The sequence below is a fragment of the Rhinolophus sinicus genome, linkage group LG12 (genome assembly GCF_036562045.2).
Source record: "Rhinolophus sinicus isolate RSC01 linkage group LG12, ASM3656204v1, whole genome shotgun sequence".
In the NCBI taxonomy this organism is placed as follows: Eukaryota; Metazoa; Chordata; class Mammalia; order Chiroptera; family Rhinolophidae; genus Rhinolophus; species Rhinolophus sinicus.
Window position 1 is genome coordinate 1,756,017 of NC_133761.1, and position 19,307 is coordinate 1,775,323.

General features: G+C 54.6%; 1 protein-coding gene and 1 long non-coding RNA gene across 2 annotated transcripts in view; one reads left to right on the top strand and one right to left on the bottom strand.

The window, feature by feature from the left end:
- Positions 1 to 19,307, top strand: part of LOC109434701 (maestro heat-like repeat family member 5) — a 46,639-nt gene that overhangs the window by 12,223 nt on the left and 15,109 nt on the right. The window contains exons 6-19 of the mRNA XM_074316417.1: positions 900 to 952; positions 2,741 to 2,848; positions 3,165 to 3,281; positions 3,796 to 3,915; positions 4,499 to 4,645; positions 4,774 to 4,896; positions 5,601 to 5,680; positions 6,658 to 6,793; positions 7,861 to 8,022; positions 9,353 to 9,457; positions 10,705 to 10,840; positions 11,129 to 11,283; positions 15,257 to 15,406; positions 16,278 to 16,432. Coding sequence (XP_074172518.1) covers positions 900 to 952; positions 2,741 to 2,848; positions 3,165 to 3,281; positions 3,796 to 3,915; positions 4,499 to 4,645; positions 4,774 to 4,896; positions 5,601 to 5,680; positions 6,658 to 6,793; positions 7,861 to 8,022; positions 9,353 to 9,457; positions 10,705 to 10,840; positions 11,129 to 11,283; positions 15,257 to 15,406; positions 16,278 to 16,432 — 1,747 coding nt within the window. The remainder of the gene's footprint in view (positions 1 to 899; positions 953 to 2,740; positions 2,849 to 3,164; positions 3,282 to 3,795; positions 3,916 to 4,498; positions 4,646 to 4,773; positions 4,897 to 5,600; positions 5,681 to 6,657; positions 6,794 to 7,860; positions 8,023 to 9,352; positions 9,458 to 10,704; positions 10,841 to 11,128; positions 11,284 to 15,256; positions 15,407 to 16,277; positions 16,433 to 19,307) is intronic.
- Positions 1,515 to 17,448, bottom strand: LOC141567822 (uncharacterized). Its single transcript, XR_012490673.1, has 5 exons — positions 17,304 to 17,448; positions 11,990 to 12,158; positions 8,996 to 9,144; positions 4,083 to 4,251; positions 1,515 to 2,947 (listed from the first exon to the last, which is right to left on the bottom strand). It is a non-coding gene; the product is annotated as an uncharacterized LOC141567822 (long non-coding RNA).

Below are 19,307 nucleotides of genomic sequence, written 5' to 3' on the forward strand. Positions count from 1 at the left end.
GCAAATGCTGACTAAGCACCTGCCATGTGCCAGGCTCCCTGCCATCAGGACCTTCCCGGGAGGCACGCGCCAACTCTCATTTAGTCACCCATTCGTTCCTTCACAAGCACGAGCAGCTCACTGCTGCCCAGCTGGGGAGGTACTGGGCTGCCCTGGTGGTCATCAGGGAAGGCTTCCCAGAGGAAGCAGCCAAGTCTCAGCTGTGTCTTGAGGGATGAGTAGGAGTTTGAGGACGGAATGGTGTATATGCCTCAGGGCCTCAGGGAGGAATTAGTCAGCAGCGTCAGCGAGGGGTTGGGGGCAGTGGGAGGACGCAAGTGTGGCAGCTTCTGCCATCTACAGGGTGGCCCACCTGGGCAGGGGAGGCCTCTAGGCCAATGGAGGAGGCCGCGCTTGGGACTTTAAATGCTAAGGCCTGGGAGGAGGCCAGCTGGCCCCAGCTTGCCTAGGCTTTGCACCCGTGCCCTGGGACTGGCAGGCTGGGTGGTGATCCCTCTGTGCCTGGGGTGACCTCTGAGACCCCCGGCGCCATCTTCAAAGCAGTCCCTCCCTCTAAGGTTGGGCTTCCCATCTCACAGTGCCCCCCCTGACCCTGATTTTCCCATCTTGAGGGGACCCCAGCAAATCCTAAAGGGCCATGCCAGAGGGAGCCCTCCGTTCCCCATTGGTGAGCCTACATGGCCACCTGAGGTCACACAGCAAGACCAGCAGGGCCACAACTCCAGCCCAGGTCTGGATGCCGAGCTCAAGCATGGTTCACAGTCCCCTGAGCTCACTTCCAGCCTGGAGCTGGGACAGGCAGAGGCAGGACAGAGTCCTAGGGGTGGGGAGATGGAGCCTGACGTCCCGCCCCAGCTGTGGACATCAGCCTGGCCTCCAGTGACCGCTCTCTCCCACAGAGAAGCTCTTCAACCCGGCAGAGAAGGCGCGCTGGGAAGAGCAGCTGACCAAGGTAGGGAGGGACCGGCCTTCCGGGCCTTTTGTGGCGACAACAGGATGGGGGAGCAGGCAGCAAACCAACATGGGTGGGCACCTGCTCAGCCCTAGGAGGAGAGCAAACACGTGTACAGAGGGGAGGGGACTTGACACGGTCCTGGGGCTGGTATCTAGGGGAGCTTGGATTTGAACTGTGGCCCCTAGAAGCCTGGCACAGGGCAGGTGTTCAGAACATACAAGGCCCTTCCCACCCATCCTGGAGGCTGGGTTCATGACAGAGGAGGCCACAGACGATCTGAGAACAGGGCAGGCAGGACACAGGGCGGGGTAGACTGAAGCTGCCACAGCTGAGTCGTGGTGTCGTGCATGTCCATCTCTGACCACCCACCATGTGAGGGCCGATGTGGCTGGGAGAAGGGACGCAGGACCCTGGCAGACCTGGATTCAAGTCCAAATTTAACCAACCACAGCCGTGTGACCTGGATGACCTACTTTGCCTCTCCATGCCTTAGTTTCCTCATCTGTCAAATAGCGATGGGAGTACCGAGCTCAAATGTGTGTGGTGACGATTATAGGAAATAATTCGTATAAAGGGCTTGGTGCCGCGTGATACACAGGAAAGCTTCATTAAATGATATTATCATCATATAGCAGCAGCAAAATAAGTCGTAATCAAATGGTACCTAGTAGAAATAACACCAGCAGCAGCAGCAGCAATACAAGTAATTAATAGAAAAATTAGACAGAAAATCACTCAGGGTATAGACGACTTGAACAACCTAATTAACCAAATTGATCCAATCGACATTCCTTTCCAATGTAAACAGGACATTCACCAAGACACATCATTATTGAGCCATGTGTGAAGTTTCAATAAATTTAAAAGCACTGAAATCAAACAGAGTACATTCTCTGACCAGAACATAAATTAAAAATCAATAGCAAAAATGTATCTGGAAAAATTCCAAATATTTGGAAATTAGCACACTTCTAAGTAATCCATGGGTCAAAAAAGAAATCGCAAGGGGACTTGAGAAATATTTTTAACTGATTGATGAGGAGAACACAGCATATGGATACGGGAGGGGTTCAACAAAAAGCAATGCTTAGAAATTTATATTTTTAAATGCCTATATTAAAAAAAGGGATAAAACCTATTATCTAAACCTTCATTTTAAGAAGCTCTCAAAAAAGAGCAAATTAAACCCAAAGTAAGTAGAAGGAAGGAAATAATAAAAACTAGAGTACAAGTCAAAGAAAGTTTGTAAAGGGACAAACTATAGAGAAAGAATAAAATCCAAAGTAGGTTATTCAAAAGAAGATTGTCAAAGTGATAAACTCCTTGATCAAGAAAATAAAAAACGCAAAGCACCAGTATCAGAAAAGAGGAAGGAATATCACTACATATCCTTGACACATGAAATGGTAATTGTGAAATGAGATTCCAGTAAATTAGACAATTTCGATGGAACAGACAAAAATTTCCTAAAGATGCAAATTGCCAAACTGACACAAGAAGAAACAGAAAATCTGAGTAGTCCTGTGTCAAAGAAATTGGAATAATAATCATATACCTTCCCACAAAGAAAACTCCAGGTTCAGATACTTCACTGGTTAATTCTATCACACAGTTAAGGAAGAAAGAAACCAATTCTTACAAATTCTCAAGCGGGCAGGGGGCAGGAGACCAAGGCCGTCAGGCCCTGAGTGGTAGGCGAGGGTTGCGGGGCTGGTGCAGGTCCCAGTGTCCTGGGAGAGTCCAGCCCTACCCACTCCAACCCTGCCCATCCCCATCTACTCACAGATAGCGGTCAAGTCCGTCCAGTTCCTGAACACAGATGTGTGGTCAAAGGAGCTGCTGTGGGCACTCAGCAAGCCTGACCGGACACATTATGAGCAGCCCCCGGAGAAGGTGGGCCACACCCTGCCTCCCCAAGAGCGGCTCCTACTGCCCGTCCCTAGGGTGCACACGTGGAGCAAGGCCTGGGGCCCTAGAAAGAAACTGATGCACCTGAAAGAAACAGAGGGGAGGGGCCCAGGCAGCAGGATTGAAGCCACACCCTTAAAGCTCCACCACCAGGCACGAGGCTGACGGTCCCTGGAGTTGAGGGTGGTGAGGGCAGCTGCAGGAGCCCTGGGGGCCAAGGGAGCCTGGTCAGGCCATCCAGGTGGACAGGGATGGACAGAGGTGGGTCAGGCTTAGGACAGGAAGCTGAACCCTCCCCCAGGCCTTCCTGTTCCTCTACTATGGGCTGATCCTTCAAGCTGAGGAGAACAGCATCGTGGTCCGGACACACCTGCGAACCCTCCTGGAGACGTCCCACCAGTGGGCCAAGCAGAGGGAGGTGAGGACGCAGCCCTTGCCCATCACAAAGCTAATTGACCCTGACCTGAGCCCTGGTCACAGGCTGAGCCCTGACCCTGGTCACAGGCTGAGCCCTGATCCTGGTCACAGGCTGAGTCCCGACCCTGGTCACACACTGAGCCTTGTCACACTCTGAGCCTTGCTCGTCACAGACTGAGCCCATTCACAGCTTGGGTCCTCTTTTTTGTCACACGCCTATTTTCTGAACCCTGTTCCTACCTCTGGCACAGGCCTGCTCAGAGCTGGCGAGTGGAGGGGATAACAGGCCTCTAGGGAATAGCCTCTCCCTCCTGTGCCCCCTCCTCCAGACCCCACAGGAGAAGGTCCACGGGGTTGGGCTTGGGGTTGCATGTCCTAAAGAGTGTGGGGGTGGGAGGCAGATGTCTGTGACCTCAGACAAGTCCCTCCCTTTCTGGCCTCAGAGTCAACACCCCAGTGAGGGGCCAGGCCTGGTCCTGGGACCCCACGTGGTGACCCTGCTCCTTCACCCCTAGGGCATTGCTCTCACTGTGGGGCTGGCCGCAGCCCGCCACCTGGACCATGTGTGGGCCGTCCTGGAGCAGTTTGGCCGGAGCGCACCCATTAAGCGGAGCCTCCACAACTTCTCCCCAAAGGTAACTGGCTCTGGGGTCCTTAGGGCCTCAGGAAGGGGCTGAGATATTGGGAACCCCACCCTCCAGGCAGGTTGGAGCCTCCCAGCCGGGTCTCCTGGGGTGAGTTAGGGGCATAGGCTTTGGACCACGTGTTCTGGCCTCCAGTCCGGTCCCACCTCTGCACCCACCTGCAGGGTGACCCCGTGCCTCAGTTTCCTCCTCTTGAATAAGTTCTTCCTCCCTCCCCAACTGTTGGGGTGAGAATGAGCAGTGCTGGGAAGTGCTCTGCGACAGGTCCAGGTGTGGCTGTGGTGGCGCCTGCATGTTTAGTCATAGCCCTTTGACCATGTGTGTCCTCTGAAACATGAGACAAGGGCCAGAGGTCAACCTGTGTCCCCGCACATGGACAGAGCAGCCACCCTGAGTAACCCCCGCGGGCAGAACCATTTTCCCTAGTTTCCTACTGAGGTACGCGGACGCCTGTCACCCCTCAACACCCTGCCTCGAGTCTCCTGCTAGGACCTGGGGTCCTTCCCGTCTCCAGTCCCCCGGGGCTGGGGTCCAGCAGGACGCTGAGGCTCCCCACCTGCCCCTCCCGGGTCAGACCTCAGAGGACCTGCAGTGGAAGTGGGCCACCAGCACCATCCTCCTCGCCTACGGGCAGATGGCGGTCAAGGCCAAAGCCCACATCCTCCCGTGGGTGGACAACATCTTGTCACGCATGATCTTCTATTTCCACGGCAGCACCTGGGTATGTCCGCCATCCGGGCCAGGCCGCCCCTGTCCCTCTCAGCAGCAGCCCTGCTGCGTGTGTGACCGAGGCTGTCGCTCTCTCCCGTCCCCTCCCGGGCCCTCCCGCTTGGCCTGACCTCCTGCCAGGACGAGACCCTGAAGCAGAGTTTCCTCACTGCCATCCTCATGCTGGTGGGGGCCGTGAGCCGCAACGAGGGCGCCCACAGCTACGAGTTCTCCCAGCTCCCCCAGCTCCTCGAGTGTCTGATGGTGAGCACAAGGTTCTGGGGCACAGGAAGGGGTGGGGGCGCCCCCTCGGACCAGCAGCGCTCAGGAGAGGCCCCCGTTGGGAAGGGTGGGCCGTTGGATTTCTAGAGCATCCCAGGCTTTCACACCTGGAAACACATCCACGTCCTCCACTTCCCTGCAGCTGCCCAGGTACGTGGCTGAGGCCCAGAAAGGCCAAGACCGCCCATTCTGCTTATTCTGACCTAGCTCAGACCACTAGTTACTAGAGATTCTGGCCCGCAGAACCCACAGGTGATGGAGGAAACACGAGTGATGGACAATTACAAAAGGAATAGTAATAACAATAGCAGTTCCCACGTACTGAGCTCCTGCTGTGACTCAGACACTGTGCTTTACATGCCTTGCTTCATGCAAAACACGTGTGCGATGCTGTGGCATTTCTGCACAAATGAAGCTCAGAGCACTCGGAGACTTGCCCAATGTCATGCAGCTGGTATGTACATAAGCAGGATTCAGACATGACCTGTCTGGTGCCATCGTCCATGCTCTAGTTCTCTAAGACGGGGCCAGGTCACAGAGCCCACCCCACCCCTGGGTGGGCGAGGAGCTAGAGCGTCATGCTGGGGTCACGTGGGTGCCAGGCACTGAGGCAGAGACGAGACGTGGTGTCAGGAGTGAGATGGGCCCCAGCATGCGTGACTCTGCCTTCACCTGCGCATGTGCAGGCTTTGATGCGCGAGGAGCCCCAGGATACACTGTGTACGTCGACCCGCGAGCAGACCATCCACATCGTCTCCAGCCTCTGGTAGGCTCCCCAGCCCCACACAGGGCCTTCCTCAGCATCCGACAGCAGACTTGAAGGTCAGGGGGGGTGGTGCCAGCAAGACAGCAAGGCAGGGAGAGGCCAGAAGCAGGGTGAAGGTGGCCATGGGGGCTGGGGGATGGGCAGCTCATAGAGGCCAGAGCATTTGGTCTGGGGGCACAGCCACTCCCCAGACTGACCTGATGCCCCCTCCCCCCCCAGACACTCAAGGTCAGATTGGCCACTCAGGGCAAGATCCCAGCCACAGGAGGAGTGCAGGGCAGGCTCCAGCAGTTGGGCGAGGAAGCGCAAAGGGAAATGGAGTCTGGACTCGCTAGAATCCAAAGGGCTCGGGGGCCCCAGTGCAGGCAGCAGGTCCTGAGTTAGCCGTCCACCTACAGGCGGGGTGAGGGGTACCTGGCCTCCCTCCCTTGGCCAGGACAGGTGAGGCTGACTTGGAAGTGGAGCCCCAGGGAGTTCAGAGCTGCCTGCTCTCCAACGGCAGAGGGACCGTGCAGGCAGCAGCCATGAATCCTGCGGCCCAGCACTGCACTGGGCAGGTAGCAAGTGGCAGGTGGCAGGTGGAGCTGGCCAGGCCTTCCCCAGAGCAGGCAGCCCACGTTCAAACCCCAAGGTGTAACCAGGGCTGGGGCGAGAGCAGTCTGCCCAGTAAAGGGGAGCCCGGGGTGCAGGACTTCGCGAGCCCCCGCCCCTAGCCAGGCCAGTGAGTCCCTTACAAATCCTGGTGGAAGGTGCCTGCACAGGAGGCCTGCCACAGGTCATGGAGGGGAAAGGCTGGGGAGGCAGAAACGTATATACGAGTGTCTGGTCAATGCAAGAAGGTGAGAGGGGAGGTGATGCCTGAGTCCCAGGAGAGACCTCTGCTCAGGGCTCGCCTGCTCTTGTCTATTCTGGCATGTGGTCCCTTCTTACCCCCAGCCCCTGAGCCCCACCCTCACTGCCCTGTGTCCCCCAAACAGTAAGCTGAGACCACCCCTGGACTCGGAGAAGAAATCACGGCTCCTATCCATCTGCCTCCACAGCGTGCTGGCCCTGCCACTGCTGGATGTCCTGGAGAAACACACCTGCCTCTTTCTGGAGCCACCCAACGTACAGGTGTGAAATGGGGGCCTGCACCCCTTCTCCGAGAGGGGCCCTCAGGCAGGGTATCCAGCTCCGCCTGCTGCCCGTGGCTTGAGAGGGAGCTGGTGTTCACGGAGCACCAGCTACGTGCCCGGCCCTATATATTCGTTAGCTCACCTGCCCAGCAGCAATTTGTCCTGAGAGTCAGCCCAAAGAAACCAAGGGTCTGGTGGGAGAGTCAGGGCTGAACCCCAGCCCTTCCCCCGTCTTCATGCCACACCCTAAGGCTGGGTTCAGGCTGTAACTGGAAAAATAAGCACTTCGGGTGCGGGTGAGCACCCAGGGCAACACCCCAGCAGCCAGAAGGGCGGCGTCTTCCTATACCCCAATCCCAGAAGAGTCCAGAGTGCCCCCATTACCAGGCAACAACAGCACAAGTGCCCCACCCAGAGAGCGTGACCTGGTGACAGGCACTGGACTGGGGACCCTGTTCATTGCCATCCAGTGTCCACCTCCACGCCAAGTTCTCAGGTGGCAGCAGTGGGCTCAGAGAGCTGCAGCGAGCTCCCAGGGCACCCAGGAAGATGATGACCAGTGCCCCAGGTCTCTGCTCCAATGGACTCTGATGGGAGGTGGGCTGGGTCCTCTCTGTGGCCCCCTCCATCCCGGAGCATGCCCAGCGAGCCAAGCAGTGAAGACTGGGGGCCTTGTGTGTGAGACCCAAGAATGGGAACCGCTGCATAGTTTGCCGGGACCAGTGCAAAATGAAATATGGGGCTCTTCTTTAAAACCTACTAAGAATTTCAAGATGGGACAGCAGAGCATCAGATGGAGCACAGGGCCCTTCTGACAGCAGGTGCTGTGCAGGTTGCACACCCATGACCAGCCCTGCTAGAAACGAACTTGCCTCGGCCACTGAGAAACCTGTTCCCTCAGGCAGGCCCAGACGGCCCTCCTGCCCAGGCTCCCCACCTGCCAAATGGGGATCTTGACAAGGCCCTTCCTGGGCACGTGTGAGCTCGCTGGTGGGCAGCCTGGGCTGGGGCTCTGCAGGAAGTGGGCACCAGCAGCCCTGAGGCCAATGCACTCCGCCCGCGCAGCTCTCAGCCCTGTCCCACCCACCAGCACTGTGGGCCCTGATCGGTTGGTTCCTTGTCCCCACACAGACCCTCTACAGCAAGACCTCAGAGGCCCTGGATGAGATGCTGCAGACCTTCATCACGCAGAACCCCACGGCGGACGAGCTGCACTTCCTGCTGTCGGTGAGGGCAGAGGGGCAGCGAAGGGTGGGGCTGGGCCAGACAGTGACAAAGGAGAATGTCCCAGGTGAGGCAGGGCCTGAAGTGGGGGCAGGGAGTGGCCCAGGAGGCTTGAGGGCTGACCTGCTTAGGGATCACAGTGATTTGGGACAACTGGGGGGCAAGAGGGGCCCAGGCGGCAGGTGCAGCTGGTCCATGGGACTCAAATGCCACACAAAAGGGAGCTGGTGACAACACAGGCCGTGGCCCTGGCTGGGATCTGCCCTCTCACCCACCAGAGAACTTCCCCTGCAGCAGTGTCCCCAGCTGTGAGGGGGTCTCATGAGCCCGCCACCCCCACTCTCGCCTGCCCTCCAGGGGCTCTCCTTTGACAAGAAGTGACCAGGTAGTGACAGTATGCAGGAGCAGGAGAGGGCCCAGACAGGGGAGCTGGCTGTGCTGGAAGGGTCGAAAGGAGGTCAGGGCTTCACCAAGTGAAGATTACGGAGGTCGGAGGTCGTTGGGTAGACAAGGGAAAGCAGACACAGGGGCAAAGTGAGCCAGAATGGAGAGCGGGTATGCATGGCCGGGCTGCTAAGGTGGGGGCAGGGGTACGGGGTGAGGTCAGGCCAGCAGGGGCCGGACCTTGGCAGGCTGGTGATTCCTGGAGGTGAAGGGGGCTGCTGAAGCAGGGGGTCCTGAGCTGGGGGCCACAGATGGACGTCGGGGTGTGTGAGCACAGCTAGGAAGAAATGTCATCTGCACTTTCACTCACCTTGAGCTACAAAGTAGCACGTTCCTCCCCCGGGAAGGTTGGTGACAAACCACAGCAGTGCCACAGTAGCTGTCTGCCACTAACGGAAGTCACAGATGTCACAGGACATCACTGGGTCACAGAATCTCCAAATACCGTTTGCCCTCCTCAGACTTCAGAATCACTAGTCATATATCGCCTGAACAAAGAGACTCAAATGTGATTTAAAACTGTCCACCCTACCTGTTTCCTGTGCCTTGGTATTCCCTTGTAATTCTGTGCATTTATGTTGTGCACGGAAAAGCATTGTTCTGGAAGGGGGGGTGCGTCGTCGCATGAGACAGGTTAAGAACCAGGAGCCTCAAAGGCTTTGAGCAGCAAGGGAGGTCCAGCTACAAAAGGAGAAAAAGATTCCTGTAGTGGCGGGGCTTCCTGGGTCGGAGGGATTCCCAAAGGTGCGAAGGGCCTAGAAAGGCTGACCCGGGAATGGTGGAGGTTGAGGGGGCGGAGCCTGAGCCAAGGCTGGGGCGGGGCCTGGGGCTGGGCGGAGCCGGGCCGGAGCTGGGGTCCCCCCAACAGCACCTCTGCCTGCCACCGCAGCACCTGTACATCTGGCTGGTGTCCGAGAAGGCGCACGAACGGCAGCGGGCTGTGCACACCTGCACCGCCCTCCTCAAATTCCTGAGCCACAACCACTACCTGGACGTGAGTACCTGGCTGGCCGGCCCCAGGCCCCATAATCCTCTGCTGTCCCAGCCCCGGCCCCTCCTCTCAGAGCCTGCCAGGGTTCCAAGGCTCCCCTGGGCCTGCCACCAGGATAGGATGCACCCCTGAGTGCCCTGCGCCCAGCGAGGTAACCCCGTTTCTACACCGGAGGAAGCAGCCCAGGGGTGGGGATTAAGGACCTTTCAAATCCTCCCAGCTGGGCTCTTGTCAACACCCTGAAGCCCCACCCTGAGCCTCAGTTTCTCACCCATGAAATGGGAAGAAATGATTCCCCTCAGAGGGGTACAGAGAACCAGACTGGGGCCGTGAAGGGCTCGTAACATGCATGGCCCTGCCCCAGACTAGGATAAGCAGTTACTGCGGGGGCTCCCACTATCCTGCCGCCCTCGGTCCATGCCCACTGCCCTCTATCCATCACCACCCCGGTGGGTTCATGGTTCCCAGCTTAACCTCCATCTGTCGCTGTCACCATGGGCTGAATGAACACGAGCACGTGTTCAGGGAGCGAGCGGTTCTGCGTTTCACAGCCAAAATCAGCTTTCAGTCCCTAGGGAGCCTCATTAATTCCATGGGGAGAGGAGGAAATTAGTTCCTCAGCCTGATGCCCAGCGAACATGCCTTTCTAATGAAGGGGAGAGGCCGCGATATTGGGGACAAGGGACTGCTGTGCAAGGGAAAGCTCACTGCACAGACTCCAGCTTTCCTATGACAAGGGGAACCCCTCGGGAGGGCTTCTAAGTGGCTCTCGTGGCCCCACACAGAAGTAGGACCCGGGGGAGGGGGGGAGGCCCTCGCCTTGGGCACAACCTTTATGGGGGTGCCAAAACACTGTGCAAAAGGTCAAGGATATTTAATGTGGTGTTTTCTACAATCACCTCTCAAGCTATGGCCCGTGGCTGGCTGCCTGTTGTAAGTAACGCTTGATTGGAACCAGGTCTGGGACTAGGGAGACGCAAGGTCATGGAAACATAGGGTGGGAATCTGTCTTTGTTTACAAGCGTGAGGCTTTGTTCACCATCATTTTTTGCCATTCATTTTCTAAATATTACATGAAAATATTATTTCTCTTGATTTCTGTGTGGTTTGGCCCCCCCTTCAATTTTACCCAAACCCAAGTCCCAGCACTCCCACACAATTTGAGGGGATCCATTGCTGCTGGTCGTGCTGGGCTGGGGGCTCCGTGGCTCAGTTCTACCATCAGGGGTCCCCCTATTCTCTTGCCACAGCCAAAAGAGGACTTCAAACAGATCGGGCAGCTGATGGGCATGCTGGGGATTCTGTGCCAGGACCCCGACAGGGCCACCCAGCTCTCTAGCCTGCAAGGGTTGGGCCATCTCTACCAGCTTCTGCTGCGCCACAGAGGTGAGCCTCTGCGGGCCACCAGGCGGACCCACTCCTACCCCAACCACAGCCTTCACTGAACCCACACCAGCACTCCTGAACTCAACTCCTCCCCCAGTCGGCCCCCAAGCCCACCTCTAACCTCAACCATAGCCTGCGATGGCCTCACCTGGACACCAGAACCACTCTGAGTCCCATCCCCAAACTTGGGCACCGGGCTAATCCTGATTACCAGTGACCCATCCCGACGTAGACCCCAAGCCTGTGTTTGCACCACCCTCACCCCTGCCCAATGCCACCCCTGGCCAGCAGAAGCTTTGAAGGTGGAAGCACTGTCCCCCGAGCAGCTTTCCCAGGCTAGCAAGGATGAAGCCCCACTCTGGAGCAGCGGAGACCAGAAAGCCACTCCCCCCAGCCCCCGGAAGGTGGCGTTCTCAAAGGACAGCAGCTCCCAAGTCATCAAGGTCAAAGCCTTTAGACGCGTGGGCAGGTCTGGGTGGGGGGATGTGGCCATGCTCTGCTCTGACCCCCACTGCCGCCCCCTCTGACAGGATTCCAGCTGCTGATGTGGCCTCGCTGAACCCAGGTGGTCAGCGCCACACTGAGTATTAAAACCAAGACTGATCTTGCCTGCATCTTTGGTGATTAACTGAGCGTATTTGGAGAAGCCCCTGGCCTGGGACGGGTGCTGAGGGAGAGGAAATTGGAGGAAAGGGCTGGGGACGGATTCTGGGGTCAGCAGCCCAAGCTAGAGTCCCTACTCTGTCCCTCACTGCTGTGTGACCTTGGATAGCCCCTTCTCTCTGAGCCTCAGTCTTCCTCTGTAAAATGGGCAGTGATACTGCCATGAGCACACAACAAATGGCGCTCTCAGGGTGGCTGTCATGGTAGGTGTTCTCAGAGGCACCAGAGGACATCCTTCCTTTTGAGTCTGATTTTTGCAGGAGGACCACTCTGCAGAAATATTCCCACCCTCCCCATTTTCCCAGGGGCCTCTCTTAATCCTCTGAAAGCCAAACCTCCTCCTCTGAAGGCATAGCATGACTCCCCTCTCCTGCTGTCATCTGGTCTACCTTGCCCGGCTCCTCGGTCAATGGCTTGGGGGAGTCCAGCGGTTCCCCAATGTTCCTTTCACTACCACAGAAATCCCATATCTGTGACATTTAATACCTGATTTGGATTGTTTCCTTCTGAAGATGGGCGAGGCTGAGCACAGGGTGTAGGCTGGATGCCGGCACACACTGGACAGGCAGTGTTGCCTGGAGACTCCTGTTCTGAGTGGTCAGTTCACGATGTCTCCGACATGGAGATTTCAGCTTGCCCATTCTTGGTGTTGGACCTATGGTGAATGCAGACCCTGTACTTAGCGTGCTTGTCAGTCTCCGTTAGACCTTGAGTACTCCAGGCCACAAACTGAGTCCCTCCAGGGCCCAGCACAGGGCCTGGCCGGAGAGCCAGCCTTCAGTTAACACCCATTAAGTTGAACCAAATTGAACCAAATGAGGACGAATTGGCGGCTCACAGCTAATAAAGGCCCAGGGGTTCAGAATCTGGTCCTGGTTGACTCCAGAACCTGTGCTCTCTGCAGCTGCAGCACGCTGTCAGTGCTGAGGTCGATCAGACATTGAGTACCGAACATCTAAAGCCCCGTGGCCAGCGTATCAATTGTCCAGGCCCACACGGGAAAACCTGGCTTGGCTTCAGTGTATGCCAAAGAACCTGGACTGGGGGCAGAGGCAGGGCAGGAAGGGAGGGTTCCACTGGCCACCAGCTCTGGGGACCAGTGGTGAAGGGACCCCAGAGCATGCAGGCCATCAGGGGAGCTGAGTGACTGGGAGCACAGTGTCTGGGAATCGGCAGTCTGCCCCACCGTGTGCTGTCCCTGAACACAGAGAATGGGTGTTCAGCTCTGGCCCTCCTTGGCCAAGAGACAGTGACAGACAAGAGTGCAGGAGGGGAGAAGAAGGAAGGGTATGCTAATCAATGGGTGGTAGATGTAGGAAGGTTTGGGATAGAGAACAGACCTGGATTCTATTCCTAAGTTTGTCCTTGATTCCTCATGTGGTCTGGATACACTACACCTTCATCACCACTGTCACCATCGTCACCACCATCACCATCATCACCATCATCACCACCACCATCATCACCATCACCATCACCATCACCACCGTCACCACCATCACCGTCACCATCACCACCATCACCATCATCACCACCATCACCATCACCACCATCACCATCACCATCACCACCGTCACCACCATCACCATCACCATCACCATCACCACAACCACCATCACCATCTCACCATCATCACTACCACCACCACCATCACCACCACCACCATCACCACCATCACCATCACCATCACCACCACCATCACCACCATCACCATCACCATCACCACCATCACCACCGTCACCACCATCACCATCACCATCACCACCGTCACCACCATCACCATCACTACCATCACCATCATCACCACCACCATCACCACCATCACCACCGTCACCACCATCACCACCATCACCACCATCACCACCATCACCATCACCATCACCACCGTCACCACCATCACCACCATCACCATCACCATCACCACCGTCACCACCATCACCATCACTACCATCACCATCATCACCACCACCATCATCACCATCACCATCACCACCATCACCATCACCACCATCACCATCACCACCGTCACTACCATCACCATCATCACCACCACCATCACCACCATCACCATCACCACCATCACCACCATCACCATCATCACCACCACCATCATCACCACCACCACCATCACCACCATCACCACCACCACCATCACCATCATCACCATCACCATCACCACCATCACCCCCACAGATTCTACCATCACTGCCACCTCTATCTTATATTTATTCATGCCCTGGGTTAAAGTAAGACATCTCAAAAGTATTTACCAACCTTGAGATTGTAGCATTCTAGGATTCTGAGAATCTAACTACCATTTCAAGTTGAATTTCTTCACAAACATTCTAAATACCAGAAGTTTAACCAAAATTTAACATTTTAGAAAACAATTTTAAATTTGATCTTCTAACAAATGTTCTAACCAGATTTGTAATAACCTAAATTCTTTTTTAAAAGTTATTATAAACCACAAATATTCCATTGAAATTATTTTACCTTTCTAACAACTAACAACCTAACATTCTCACAAAAATGTTACCAAAATTTTAGAGTAAGATTCTAATAAATATTCTAACATCCATTATTTAGCACTTATTTTTATATCTAATATACATACAAACATCCTAACAGACTTGCAAACATTTCAACAAATATATTAACATTTTATCATCTTTAATATCCTTGCAGACATAATTTTCTATCAGGCTTCCTATTATTCCATCACCAGCATTCTATCTTCGTCTCATTATCAGATGCTCTGCGTCACAGCCTTCCGATAGAACTTTCTGGGAGGATGGAAGTGTCTATAGCTGCACCATCCAAAGCAGCCATTGGCCACTTGTGGCTGTGAGCACTTGAAATATGGCTAGTCAACTGAGGAACTAAATTTTAAATTTTACTTAATTAAGTTTAAATAGCTACGTGTAGCTAGTGGCTACCATATTGGGTCATGATGCTCTAAATCTTTCCCAAAGGTTCTACCTGGGTAGCCCCATGCTGCCAGCCTTCCCTCTCAGAGACTGTGGTCTGTGACTGTGGAGCAGGCATCCCACCTATCATTTTGCATTTCCCTGACAGCCTCTTCATTACCCCGCGTAGCTCATGGTCTGGGGTTGAAGGTGACAGCCACCTCCCTGAACCGTTAGAGCAGCTCCTGGGAGAATGTGGACAGAGAGCAGAGTCAGGCTCCTGGGAGGCCCGACCATGGAGCAGGAGCCCTGGGTTCCAGACTCAGCCTAGCCCCTCCCAGCCCCACCCACATGTGAGGGTGACTCATACACCTTTGGGTCTTGGGGTTGGTCCAGGTGACCTTGAAGATCCTTCTCTGTGCTCAAGTTCAATTGCTCTAAATTAAAACGCTGATAGGTGGGGGCCTGGGGCCTGGCGTGGGGAGCACCCCTGCTGGGCCAAGGCCAGCAGCTGAGGAAGACCATGCGGTGAGGGCAGGGCAGAGGAGGGGAGGGGAGGAGGCTGGCCCGGCCACCAGGGTCCTGGGACCAGCACTGGGGTCTGAACGAGGAAGGGAGCTGTGTCCCTTCCTTCCTGGCCCCTAGGCTTTGGTCGGCTCAGAGAAATGTACAGGTGATTAACCTGCAAAACGGGGTATACATGGTGGGGGGCCGGAGGAGTGAGGTTCAGAAGTGTGGAAATGCTCAGAGACTGGGGTGCCTGGAGCAAAGGAATAAGAGCAGCGGCGGGGGCGGCCGGGGCACAGGCAGCCCGAGGTGATGCCGCCTCCACTCGCTGCTGCAGGAGGCCATGAAGCATCTCACATTGGCAGAGCTGGGCCACCTCATCCGGACGACCATCGATGGGCTGGGCTCCACGAGCACCTTCCGCGCGCAGGCAGCCGCCAACATGCTGCTCACTGTCATCCAGGAGCACGGGGCTGAGCTGGAGACCGTAAGGGGCTGGGGACCTCTGCGGGCGGCCAGGATGGGACAGGGGTCAGAGGGGTGCTCCAGCAGGCAGCACCCAGGGCTATGGCCTCTGGGCCAAGGCCATGTCCCTGTACTTGAGCTGGAGGGAGACACAGACCCCACCCTGCTCTGTTCCAGTGAATGAAGGAATGAACGAGGGGATGCCCAAGCAGGTGTGCTGGGGCCCTGGCTGGCGTTTGCAGGGTCATGGGGCAAACGTTTTGATTGAAATGGAGAAGGTGCAGCATAACCCTGACCCTCCGGGAGCTCTCAGTCTAACAGAGGTGACAGACACCAGGCAGATAAGGACCAGACAGCAGAGGAAACACGGAGGCAAAGGACGGTGCCCAGTGGGGCAGGTGCCCCCAGAAAGGGGGTAACTAGTACCAAGCCTGTAGACAAGGAGGGCTCAGGTGGGTGACACTGGATCAGCATGAATGGATGAGTGAGAGAGACCCAAAAGTGGACGCAGCAGGGGCATTCCAGGCTCGGGGCACAGCGTGTGCCAAACGGGTATGTGCAGGAGACAATGAGGTGGGTGTGTCTAACACTTCCAATGATGGAAACATTTGGACAGAGTTGGAAGACCTCAAAGGCCGTGTGAAAAGTAGTGGGGCTGCCTCCCTCTCAGACTGGGACTTCTGACCAGGTGTCCAGGATGGGGCTGTGTCTCCTCCCTCATACTTCCCTGGGCAGACCCGTGTCTCCCCCTTCACACGTTCCCCTCGGGAGGACCACAGCTGAAGGGGTCCACACTCACCATGGCAGGACCCCTCCCCCTTAGGCTCACAGAAGAGGGCCTGGCCCCCCTCCTCAGACCAATCCTCTGCCCTGCACTCTTGCTGCCTCCATAGGTTGCCAACCTAGGCCAGGCCATCCACCTGCAGCTCTGCTCTGTTCGCCTCCCCCAAGCCAAGAAAAATGCCCTGCATGCCATCACCCTGCTGGCCCGGAACCACACCCCCGAGCTGGTGGCCACCTTCCTGGACTTCTCCACACCCCTGGACAGGTACCCAGCCCCACCTTCCCTCACTGCCCCCGTCTACCCTCTATCCTCCCCCAGGCAGGGGGCAGGGCCTCCAGCCTCAGCTCTGGCCTCCTGCCTGTCCCTTACCAGCCCCCTGGGACCCCCACAGGCCTGGGTGCAGGGAGGGGGCCCACGGACCTGCTCTTTTATTGCATAAGTCCTGGGTGGGCCTGGGGGAGGCACTGCTACCCTTTCATTCTATTGTGTTCCACATAAAATACCCCTGCCCAGCCTCAACCACTTGTCACCTGATGGAGAGAGGGCCTGGGACCCTGAGTGCCAATGCCACCACCTCATCATCCTTCCTGCTCCTCCAAGGAACCCCTCCGCCTCCCACCTGCTCCCCAGTGGCTCCCACAGCCCTCGTTGGGGCGCCTGGCTCTCTCCCACAGCCCTCGCACCTGAGTTGAGAGGCAGGCTGGGGTCATCTTCCTCCCTAAAATCTCAGCTCGGAATCCAGGTCCTCAGTCTGTACCACCTGCGACCCCTCCACCATGCTCCTGCCCTGGGTCACCCCTCGGTCCTTCAAGATGTGGCTCCTGGTCACAGACACCCTCTCTCTTACACCCCATTTTGATCTCAGGGATTTCACTATTTCCCTCACCCGGACGTCTCGATACCTGGATCTCCTCTTCCCTGTGATCCTGTCCGCCACCCTCCCTCAGCCAGCCACGCCCACGGTCATCCCCTCGGCTCGGTCATCTCCAATTTCAAGCATCTCTCACACTTTCAAATACCTCCCACCTTCACAGCTCACTCCCTCTGGCACCCCAACAAGTCTCTGTCCCCCGGGACCTCCAGTCCACTGCCCCACCCGTCTTCTCTCCATCCCTTACCTGTCCTCATCCCTTACCTGTCCTTACCAGCGTAGATTCCATCTTCCAAAGTTACGGTCACTCCCTAAACACGTGCCAAGTCCCTTGTTCCCTGTGTCATACTCAGCTGGCAAAACCCAGCTCTGGTACAGCCAGCTTCACTGACTTCACACCTGCATCTGTGCAGCCTTATACAGGGAAAAGCACATCACATTTTAAATTTCCAACCACATACCTCCACGCCCCTCAGGGCTGCTGGCATCCCGCTGCATTTCCCCGGGCCACCCCTCTCCCAACACCTCCACCCACTCCCCACGCTTAGATGCCTGCCTGCTTCCATTCCACTGGAAAATGAGACTCCACCAAAAGAGACCTCCCACAAGCCCCCAACCCCCACCCGAGACTTGTTTCCAGAAAGACTTCTAACTTCCAAGTGGAAGGTCTCTTTTGTTTTTGTTAGTAATTTCTAGTTTTATTGAATTGTGTTCAAAGAATGTCATCTGTAACATTTCTGCTTTATGAAGTGGATTGATCTTTTAAACAATTTCTGTGAATCTTCGTTCTGTGGGCTCTTGAGAAGAAGGTGTATTTTCTGTTATCAGATGTAGAGTTTTATGTATATCCACAAGAGTTACTTTATTGATTGTATTTAGGTTTCCTACATCCTTCCTTAGTTTATGTCCACTTTGATCTGTCTTGTACTGAGAGTGGTGTGTTAAAGTCTCTTATTATTAATGTGTTTCTGTCAATGTCTCCTTCCATCTTCTGTAGTTTTTACTTCATGAAGGTGGTTGCCACGTTATTTGGTGCATACATATTCATAAGTGTTACACCTTCTGTATGAATTGTGACTCTTAGCGTTAAAAAGTGCCCTGCCTTTCACATTCAATGCTTTGAGGGCTTGAATTCCACTTTGTCTGTTATCAGGATCACTACCTCTGCTTTCTTTTTCTTTTTTTTCCCCCATTTTTACAGTATGCATTTACCCATCCTTTTATTTTAACATTGCAAAATCCATTTGTTTTAGGTGGCATCTTATATACACCATATAGTTTGGTCTTGATTTGTGATCCAAATTAAAAATCTTTTTTTTTAATAGGTGAGTTAAGTCCATCCACGTTTATTGATATGACTGATATGTTGAGTCTCAACTCTGTCATAATATTTTGCAATTGTGTGTATTTTTGCTATGTTTCTTTTTCTATGAGGTGTGTAATCTATGATCGTTAGGGCTTTTTAATTTAGAAAAGGTTCTATTTTTGTTCTGGTTGTTACCTTTGTATTGCTATCCTATTTTAATGCCCCGGTCACTTGTTTTATTATTTACCATTTTAATATCTGTTTTCTTCTATTATTATTGTTATTCCTTAACTCCCCCATCACTGCCCATATCACCATCAGTGAGATTATCTTCCTCTTTCTCTCTTCTCCTCCCATTGTTTCAGTTGCAAACTTCTACTTTGTAAAAGTAGTCATCCATGCTCTTCCCCACGTTTGTTTTCTGTGTGTGCCACACACAGTCACCGCCAGGCCCTTTGCTGAAATTATCCAGTCATCTTGATGAAACTCATCCTCCCGTTGATTCCTCAAGAAGGGCTCATGGCTTCAGAACCCCCTTCCCTCCCAGGTTCTTTATGTTGCAAGTTGTTTATTTGGAGGACAGCTTGGCTACATATAAAATCTTTGGTTCACATTTTCTTTAATTAAGTGTTTCTTAAATGCTGCTCAATTGTAGTTTTGTTTTGACTTTGAAAAGTCGAATAACAATCATTTTTCTGCCTTTGCAAATTGTGTGATCCTTTTGCCTAAAGACCTTGGAGATTTTTTTCCTTTATCTTTGAAGTTTAACAGTTTTACTAAGAAATGTCTCAGAGTTGATCATTCATTTTCCCAGGTACCTGGTGGGTTCTCTGACTATGTACTTTAAGTATTCTGTTGTTCCTCTTGTTGTTGTTTCTGAAACGTTCTCTTGGTTATTGTTTTAAGTATTATTAGCTGTGTTCCATTGTTGTTTTCTTCTTCAGAGACTCAAATGCTATTAT